The sequence below is a fragment of the Pelodiscus sinensis genome, chromosome 1 (assembly GCF_052426305.1).
Source record: "Pelodiscus sinensis isolate ZL-2025 chromosome 1, ASM5242630v1, whole genome shotgun sequence".
In the NCBI taxonomy this organism is placed as follows: domain Eukaryota; kingdom Metazoa; phylum Chordata; order Testudines; family Trionychidae; genus Pelodiscus; species Pelodiscus sinensis.
Genome location: NC_143052.1, coordinates 328,305,318 through 328,315,878, shown reverse-complemented (window position 1 = coordinate 328,315,878; position 10,561 = coordinate 328,305,318). Strand labels below are relative to the sequence as shown.

The 10,561-nt window shown below is 43.1% G+C and overlaps 1 protein-coding gene across 1 annotated transcript in view; it reads right to left on the bottom strand.

The window, feature by feature from the left end:
• Positions 1 to 7,877: 7,877 nt before the first annotated feature.
• SMCO4 (single-pass membrane protein with coiled-coil domains 4) overlaps positions 7,878 to 10,561 on the bottom strand; it is a 63,310-nt gene continuing 60,626 nt past the window's right edge. Inside the window, exon 3 of the mRNA XM_089775757.1 lies at positions 7,878 to 8,669. Within this exon, the coding sequence (XP_089631883.1) occupies positions 8,357 to 8,536 (180 nt within the window). The 5' untranslated portion in view covers positions 8,537 to 8,669 and the 3' untranslated portion in view covers positions 7,878 to 8,356. The remainder of the gene's footprint in view (positions 8,670 to 10,561) is intronic.

Genomic DNA, 10,561 nt, shown 5'->3' with positions numbered 1-10,561 from the left:
TACTATTGCAGTTATCTTAAAACTCTGATCTTAATGATTTTTTAAAAAAATCCTGTGTTACTAATTAATACATGGTAAATTGTATTGCATTAAGGCCAGATCTTTGCTATATGGTCGATTTTTGGCTCTTATGAAGTAGCAACTGATGCTGTTTTGTGTGATGAAACCTTATTTGCAAGCTCTTTGGAACATGCATCTGTCTATTAGAAAGAATTATGAAACATACACTGCAAGGTGTCAGAGGGGTAGCCCTGTTAGTCTGTAACTAAAAAAACTTTAAAAACAACAATGGTCCTGTAGCACCATAGAGACTAACAAAAATATATAAATAATATCATGAGCTTTCCTGGGCACAGTCCACTTCTTCAGCCACAGTTAGTGTTAATTTTCTTTTTATTTGATTTCATATTAAATAATCATAAGCACTGTTCCTTGTTAATTATCCCTTGTTTTAATATATTTTCTTCCACAACTATGGACTGCTTAAAATATATATCTAGGGTTTTTTTTGTACTAGTGGGTGCACTTCTACACACTACCTCAATATTGGTGTTGTAAATAAGAAATTTCAATCCACCCAAGGATGGAAAATCTTAGACGAAACACTCTAGCATCCCTGGCAGTGAGTCTGGGAGCAGCGAGCCCTTCTAAATAGCAGGAATTGAAAGGGCTTAAAGCTCTCATCCCTAACGTGATGCCTGGGACCACAGTGGAGTCACAAACCCTTTCATCTTCTGCTATTTAAAGGCCCCACCCCTTCTGGTGCGGCCAATAACCACTTCAAAAAAATTTTAAGTGACCCCCATTCAAAAGTTATTGCCCAATGCCCACCCCTGAGCTAAATCCTGCAGTCTGTCGTGCATGGAAGACTACAGCACCTTCAAGGAGCCTATTTGCTCCAGTGTACCGGTAGTTCCTCATGACAAAAACATGTACATATGTAAAAATAGCAGGATCAAACCTGCCACAAAGCATTTTCTTCAAGTGATTGCATTCCACCAGGGCGCAAGTCTCTTCAATTGCCTTCTTGGTGAATGTCCCCATCACAGATATCTCTAGGACTGCAACATGGTCTTCAGTCCACACTTTTATGTCCCATAATGCTATTATGCAGCATGCCAGAAGAAACACGGCATTTGGTAGTGCCGTCCTCTTTTCTGTATGTCTATAAACAGGAGATAAGAGAGAGAACTGAAGTAAGCTCCTACCCACCGCTGCAGATACTGCTCAGTCACCCATGCTGAATGGACGTGAGCAATCACTTGAAGAAAAGACAGTAACCTATTTCCATAACTGGTGTTCGAGATTTGTTGCTCATCTCCATTCAACATCACTCAGAGTTTCTAGCAAAAAGGAATTGGAGAGGGTGGGTGCCCAGGAGTGTCCTATATAGCCGTGGTTACCAACCCATTGATAGCGATCGACAGGTCGATCATGAGGGCTTGACCAGTCGATCACAAGACGTTCGGGGGCCCCTCAATTTCCCCCCTCTCCCAAGAAGCCCCACTCCCTACCTCCAGCAACAATGGGGGTAGTGCTGGCTTCCTGCAGGCTGGACATAATTCCAGTAGCTGTGCGCCACTTCTGGAGGTTCCGGAAGTGTGCTGGCTGTTCCCCTCCCCCAGGTCTGTGGTGTGCCGGGAACTTGTGGGGTGGAGTGGAGGGGGGGGGGGGGGAGTCCCTGGGGGAGTCCCCAGAGGAGGTGCACACTGGGGCTTTCCCTCCTCTGCGGGGGGAAGGGAGAGTCATCCCTGGAGGAGGCACACACTGGGGCTTTCCCTCCTCTGCAAGGGGGAGGGAGGAGTTGTCCCCGGAGGAGTCCCGGCAGGAGGTGGGTGCGGGGGACTCCCTGCCCCCAGTAACACCCTATCCCTTGATGCCAAACCCTGTCCTCACTGGCACCTTGTCCACTGCTGAAAAACCTTGCCCCTGTCCCCTACTGGCACCCTGCCCCCACCCCAGCACCCTGTCCCCTGCCCCAGCACCCACTAGCACCCTTCCCCAGTACCATGTCCTCTGCTCCCACCAGCACAGTTGGGCCCCATTAGTGAGGCTTGGGGAGGTTTTGGAGGGTTATTGCATCTCACTTGTGTGGCCTCAAAATTACTTTTCTGTGGGTCAGTGACCCTGATTCAAAACAGGTTCCCTGCTCTTCTCATAAATAAAGACAATGCAGAAACTTTTTGTGTTTGACATAGTATTTATTTAAAAATTAAGCCTGGCCAACAAGTCCCCAATTGGGACCAAGCCCCCATCTGGCCACAGCATCATAACATTCCTGCACATGCCCCTTCCTCTCCCCCCCCCCCCACCCCGATCTCAGCCTATCATACACTGGAACCTCCTGCCCATAGCCCCTGACATACCCCAACCCAACTTCCTTCACCCTCACATACACAAGCCTGTGACTTACTTAGTACTCCAACCCTCCATCTGACCCCAACATTCCCCATCCTGAAGCCCCCTCCCCGAGTCAGTATCCACTTCTCCACCCTCTCCTGCTTCCAAATGTCCTCCCAGAGCTTACACCACTCACCCCTTCCCACACCCAAATCCCTCATTCCCACCCCAGAGCCCACACATCCGGTCTCAACCTAGTGAGGGTATAGCTAGACTGCAGTTTTTCCAGGATTCCAGAGACATCCCGGAAAAATTCTTCCACATCCAGGGACACGTTTGTTCTTCCGCTTTTTTTAGTGGAAGAGCAAACATGCTCTTTTGGTAACCCCTGTATTCCTCGTTCCACGAGGAATAAGGGAGCTTCCGAAAGAAGGGGTTATTCTGACATTTGGTCCAGTCTAGACAGGCCAAATGTTGGAAAAACCTCTTCCTACAGAAGAATCGGAAAAAAAGCAGAAGTGTAGCGTGTATAAGGGCTGGGGATAGCAAGTGATGGAGAAGAGAATAGAGAGGGCGGGGTTTGGGGGAAGGATGGTAGATCTTGGCTTGTTCTGACATTTAAAAAGTGATCTTGGGTGTAAAAAGGTTGGAGACCACTGCTATATAGCATGAGTGTGCCACTCGAGGGGGGACTCGGTCCCTTGTGGATACTGCTGAGGGAAAAATCTTCCAGCACCAGTGTATGTGGCGAGCACACATACCTATGTTGAATAGACATGAGCAACACATCTCAACACCAATTACAGAAACAGCTGTCTTTTCTGTGTTTCAGTCTTTTTTTCTATTTCTATTCATCCATGTCTGCATAGATTTTTTTTTTATTCATGCATCCTAGCACACGTTATTCCTTTATAAAAAATGAATGCCAATTTCATATTTCCTCTATTTAGCTTTACCAAAAGGACTATTGTGTGGATTGACCCAAAAGACTGGGTCAAGTGTTCCAGCATCTAAAAATATGCAGTTTTACTCTCAAAACCCCTTGCAGTATCAGTTGTCTTATATGCTCTGGTGATAGGGATTAAGATATTTTTTGAGAAAGAGCCATTTACACCTTTGTATGAGTGTTTGATAGAACTCCTTTATTTTCTTTACACTTCAAAGCCATTTATAAAAACTGCATGAAAACCTTGATCTTTAAGTATTTTACTTATATTTGATTTATGCTTTCAAAATCTGCTACTAATAAATTGCTCCCATAACTTGATTTATCAGAAGGCAGTGCCAGGTTTATAACAACTTCATCTGATAATGAGAACTCTTGGAAACCATATCATAAGACACTATGGAAGAAATACCTCAGCATGGTTTCCTGGTAAAATACTTGTAATCAATCATTCAATTTTGCTGCAAGCCACTATATGCTGGGAAACTATTTGAAATCTTATTTCTAAAGTATTTTTGAAGTCTAATTACACTTGGATTTACACACAGTTAAAATCATAGATATAATTAACCCTTTGTCTGGCAAGTTCAGAATAACTGACATTTGACCAACTATCAACAGCTTATTCCTTGAGATTTAAGCGTCAGTGATTTCACACATCAAAGAAAATACATTTTTGTAATGCATATTCCCATATGCTATAAAGACATCTCAGTAAAAGATGCCAAAGTGCTCTTCAACATAAAAAATATTGACAGGACTATAATTATTTTTAAAATATTTTGTAAAGTTTCAAACTACAGTTATTAATTTATTCTATGTTATTTCGCATAATGAACATTTCAATAAAGGGATGTAGCACTCTTTAAAAGAGCACATTCCAGTGTCCTGGAAATACTTCACTGGATTTCAGAATACCAGTACAAAGTGTTAAGTGTTTTGCTATACACAGTTGATTATTTTGATTACAGTAGCACTCAGAATACATAAGATGCTGCCCAGAGTGACATACAGCATTTGTTCTCACAATCAGAGATGTGTCAAATGAAATAGCATAGTAGCCTTGTGAACTAGTTTAGAGGGGGTCTTCCAGGGCTGTGTCTACACTGGCCACTTATTCCGGAAAATCAGCCGCTTTTCCGGAATAACTTGCCAGTTGTCTTCACTGGCCCCTTGAATTTCCAGAAAAGCACTGACGATCTACTGTAAAATCATCAGTGCTTTTCCGGAAAAACTATGCTGCTCCCGTTCGGGCAAAAGTCCTTTTCCGGAAAACTGTTCCAGAAAAGGGCCAGTGTAGACAGCACAGATTTCTTTTCCGCAAAAAGCCCCGATTGCGAAAATGACGATTGGGGCTTTTTTGCGGAAAAGCGCGTCTACATTGGCACAGACGCTTTTCTGGGAAAAGTGCTTTTTCGGAAAAGCATCCTGCCAATGTAGACGCGCTTTTTCCGGAAATACTTATAACAGAAAACTGTTCCGTTTTAAGCATTTCCGGAAAAGGATGCTAGTGTAGATGTAGCCCAGGTGTATAGGGCTTCTTGGGATGGCAAGGAACACATATTAGACTAACTAGAAGAATTCCTTTGTTGAACTCAAGAGAAGAAAAAAATCATGGAATTTAACACAGAGGACATGCAAAGAACAGCCCATTACAGACAAGGATGGGAGAAGCTTGTCCATGCCCTAAGAAACATCTGACAAGGCAGAAAGGATTCAGATTCAAGTCTGGTCTCTAACTAGATGGAATTTTACTTACACTTGAAGTAGACGAGACCAATGACAATGCAAAATTTACATATAGGTTGAGTGGTGTTTTGTTAGCTTCTTCAGTCACAAATTTTAATTCATTCTTAATTAAGGTGACCAACTTTTATCCAGCATGGACAATGAACAACACATAGCAGTAGCTATCCCAAATAGAGAAATCATTTTTAGTCACAGGAAAGGACAAACATTACACTAATAGCCAGGAAAAATACAGTAAGAGTTGAGAAGAGGAGCACCAGAGATTGACCAACTCCAGCACACGTATCATTAGATCAATCTCTCCATGTAAGAGGTTCAAATGATTTTTCAAGAGAGGACACGTTTTGAGCAACAAGTTGTAGTACAATAGAATCTTAAATGAATCTTAAATGGTCTTAAATTAATCTTAAATGGTCAAATGAACAGCTAGTGAAACCACAAGTAAACAATCAGGTAGCAGTAGAGACCTCACCCCACCCCCTCCAAAAAAACAACAAAAACAAAACCCAGCAACTACTGTACTGAGCCTTTATGCATCTTAAAGATAGGGTTGTCCCACCTCCGCTCCCCAGCCCTACACACCATACAGATAGCAGCCACTTACAGATGGGACGGGAAATCCACTGGCACAGCTATTAACCCCTGCACAGGCAGAGTAGGAGCAGCAATGGGGGGTCTGTGTCTCATTCCTGTAAACTAGAGGTGAAGTTGCCCCCCTCCCTGCCTGGCTGGAATGAGGACAAGCTTATAGTTGGGGACAGAACTTCCCCAGCTCCTGCTGGCATCTGGCCTGGAGTGTTTGCTGATGGAGCCTAGGCTCCTGCCTACACACTGTGCTCTGGAGAAGCAGCCCCGTTTTAAAGGGCCACAGCCTGCCCTGTGTACCCACTGACACCACAGTACCCCAGGGTGCATCGCTCATCACCCCCTGCATCCAGGGGCTAGAACCAGCTGCCTGTCCCCATCCCTACTTGCCAGACAGCTACTTACATTATAGGCAGAAGGTGAAGCCAATGAAGTTCACAGGCACAGCTGTGTGCCCCACTCTGAGCAGTTCACCCTGAGAAGCATCCCAAAATGTTTTGTTCAGAGTTATGAACATTTCACCTCCATTCCAGAGGCATCCACAACACTGAGATTCTGCTGCACTTGCCCATTCAGTAGAGAGCACACCTGAGACAGTTGTGATTCAAGACTAAGCCTGGAGCTAATGGTCACTGCGCAAACATGTCAAGTGAGGAGCAGGACAGAGATCAGGACCACTTTTGATCATTAAAGTTCCCAGATCTTTTTCTGGGAATAAGAATTTTAATTGCCATGTCTTAAACCAGAGGTCTCCAACCTTTTTAAGCACTTGAATTTAAGTGCAATCCAAGATCTATCTCAAACCCAAATACCCTTGTTCCCCCTCCTCTGTGCCCCTTCTCTGAGGCCCCGCCCCCGCTCACTCCATCATCCCTCCATCCCCATTCTCCCTCCTTTTCACCAGGCTGGGGCAGAGGGTTGGGGTGCAGGCTCTGGTCTTGGATTAAGGGATTTGGAGTGTGAGAGGGGCTCTGATCTTAGCTTGAGGTAGGCAGTTGGGGTACTGGAGGGCAGTACTTCTAGGTGCAGGCTGTGAGAGGGCATTTGGATGCAGGGGTACTCGAGGCTGGGGCAGGGACTTGCGGTGCAGGAGAGGTTCATGATAAGGTTTTGGGATGTGGGCTCCAGCTGGGCCCTGGTTACCTCAGTTGGCTCCTGGGTGGTGGTGCAGTGGGGCTAAGGCAGGCTCACCTCTGCCCTGGTCTTGCACCACTCCCAAAAGCAGCCAGCAGACTCCCTCTCAAGTCCTGTTGTGCCCCCTCTCTGCTCTGTGGAAATGGGATACCGGGGGGAGAGGCAGCACCTTGACATGAGCACCCTTCCTCTCCCTCCCTGCCCTGCCCAAAAAGCAGGAGGCTCCAGAGGAGACAGCTCCAAAGCAAAGGGCAGGAGATGCACAGCAGTGGGGGGAGGAGCAGATGAAGTGCTGGCACTTGATAGCCTCTTGGCCAAACCAGTCAGGATCACCTGTCAGAGGCGCCAAGATCTACCAGTAGATCTCAATCTACTGGCTAGTGACCACTGTTTTAAATAAAACTCTATAGACATTTCCATTGTGCTGACCCACAATTTCTCTTGCAGTTTCCATGTGTTATGGCATTCTATACAGTAACACGTTACAACAGTGGAGGAAGAGGATAAGAATAATCCCGCACATGAGTAGTCCTAGTAATTTCACTGGGATTGTCCAGGTGAAATACTGATACATTTCTGCAGTGTTGTATTCATCCTCAGCAGCATCTGCCCTGAATTAATGAATGGAGTGATCCCTAAATTTCCCCCTCAACATGTTTTGAGAGTTTTTTGGTTACTGGGTGAGATCCTTGGATCAAGAAGAAAAGGGCACTATAAGAGCATAGAATTATTCCAATAAATTTGATATACTTTTTAATTTTCTGGAGTGCAACTGTGGTGGTTTGACGATAGGTTCTAAAGAGAAACTACCATCCTCAAAGAATGGTCTATTTGAATGTTTTCTTCTGTATTTTCTAAATTTAAAGAACAGAAGAAGCAAGGCTTCTGACTGTATTTATACTATTAGTTATTTTGCCACAATAAAACTGTGGAATATTTCTCTCTGGCTTCTGCCAGATTGTTCTGATAGATCTTATATTATAGTATCACTTTGAATATTCAAGACCCACTGGAAAGAGAAATCCTTTCAAAGTGTTCTGTATGGTGTTAAATGAAAACTATTATATAATGTAGGTCATGTTTCACTAAACCACTTTTTGGCAAAACAAAAAGAAGATTCTAATTCAAATTAATATCTTCTTTATTCCAAAAATATATTTTTTTTAAAATAAAAGCATTTCAAATGACATTAAGCTTAAAGTAATGTACTTCTTTGGAAGTTGTGAAACAGACGTACAAAAACTCACAGGAGAAACATTACACAGCTAAGATCTGAAAGCTGATTTATACAAATTTATAGCAACAGAATTTCGTTTCACACTATAGAACTTCAAATAGCTTTAAGAAAAAAACACCATTTTAAAAGTCTGAAAGGCACATCAACTGGATCATAAAACGTATTGGCACACTCACTTGTACGTTTCATGTTACATTCCAAAACAGAAATAATAGCACTCTAAGTAGAAGACTGGAGATGACAGTAGGTTCTTTTGTAAAGTACTTATTAAAAAGTGGTATATTGGAAGAAAGGTTTGGGATATTTTTGGCTCTTCATAAAATATGAGTATTAACACCCAAAGTTAAAGAATTTTAAAAGCTGCATCATTCAGTTGTATTTGGGCGAGTTGCCACATAAACAAACACAACGATTAAAAGCACCACAACAGCCATTGTGGGAAGCACTACAGTCGTGATTTGTTGTCGAGCCTCTTGCATTGCCTGCTTTCTCTCCTTTTTATCTTTGGAGGTCTCCTTTTTGGGTTTCCCTTTCAGCTGCCTCATTCTTCTCTTAGGCTCTTTGTGTCTCAACCAAACCAAAAAATAAAGTTGAGTTGCAGGTCTCAAGCAAAGGAAGGTCTTTGAAAAGGAGTGAATAACAGTCCTTGCTACTTCAGATGGCTGCCTCTGCGACAGTCTGTAAAAGGAAATAAAAACCCAAAACTTTTCAGACAGGAACAATATATATTCTGAATAGTGATCACACATTTTTGGCTCACTTTTCATATCAGTTTTATCTAATGCACAGGAACATTTACACAGCTGTTAACGAAGGCCCATCTCTGAAAACTCTCACTTCATTAATTTCACGGTCCATGTGAAAAATTACAGCAGTTCTTCATGCTGTGTACGTTTGTCCAAAGGCCACTGAACTTGTGCTGTGTCAAGTCAGACACCATGCAGGGCACCATATGTTAAATGCACCAAAACAAACAAGATAACAGAGCTAAAGACAATGAGAATAATAATTAGTTTTGTGTCACTACATAGCACCAGCTGCTTCTTCTTGTAACAGCAGGAGTTCCCTACCAGAGGTCTACGGCTTCCCACAGGTTTGCATTACAGATAGCATGGGGAGTAAGTACATATCCTACCATTATATTCACAGACATCATACATCTATTATCCCCATAAGACATTTAGTGGAATAAAGGGCCTTCTGATGGAAAAGAGAATCGGAAAGATGCATTTAAAGCATGGATCCTGTTCTCTGGCAGGGAGAACCATATTAAAACATGCCAGGAAACAATGCTCTGTCTGGGATTTTATTAAATTTGGCATTTTCAGAAGGAAGAATTCATTCCAAGCGATAATCCTTGAGGCAATATCTAGACTGTTCTACACACAAGGTCATTGAAAATAAGTTGCTGGGAATAGGCTACTAGTCCAGTTTCTAAGCAGAAGTACCTGCGAGGTGAGGTTAATAAGCACAGTGCACAACATGAAAATCTCTCTGAGATTAGAAGAGTATGGTCCTGACAGAGCAGCCCCTGTCCACGGCAGATAAGGAGCTGCTCCAACCCCCACCAGTTACTGGTTAACCTGAACCGGTAAGCATTACTCATTAAACCTTTCACAACCCTAATTCACATGCAGATCCCTTATTTGTTCATACATATAAGGTTCTGTACATGCATGTCTGCTCTGACTGAAAATTAGGCCTGAAATACCACTTGGCACTTTTATGTATACATATATTTACAGTAAGTTAACAAATCACAAGCCAACCTAGTAAATGAATTGATGTTACAGAGCACTCTGCCATCTTGGAAATGTCCCAGGAATTTAACAATTACCTAAATATATCATTTAAGCCTCCTCATTAAATAGGAAGAATCTGAACAGAAGAATGGCTGTACTAAATCGGACCAATAGTCTAGATTCAAAATTCCCCAATATCTTGTCTTCCATCAGGGGTCAGTGCCAAATGTTTCAGAGGAATGAACAGAACAAGGCAATTATCAAGTGAGCTATCATCCGTCATCCTGTCCCAATTTCTGCCAGCCAGAGGTTTAGGAACACCTGGGCTATGTCTACACTCGCGGCTTCTTGCGCGAGTAATATGCAAATGAGCCTCATTTGCATACCAAATGAGCCACCTTTTTTTTCCAAAAGAGGCTCTTGGGCAAGAAGGAGCATCTACACTGCCCCTTCTTGCGCAAGAAAAACCCTCTTACACAACACCTACTACTTTTCAGGAAGAACGGCATTGAGCAAGAGGGTTTTTCTTGTGCAAGAAGGGGCAAGAGCCTCTTTTGAAAAAAAATGGTGGCTCATTAGGTATGCAAATGAGGCTCGGTGATATTCCATGCTCAGCCTCATCTGCATATTACTCGTGGAAGAAGCCGCGAGTGTAGACATAGCCCTGGAGAATGGGGTTGCATCCATGAACCATCTTGGCTACTAGCCACTGATGGACTAATCTGCCATGAGCTTATCTAATTCTTTTTTTAACCCAGTTAAATTTTTTGATTGCTCAGCATTCTCTGGCAACAGGTTAACTGAGTGGTGTCTGAAGAAGTACTTCCT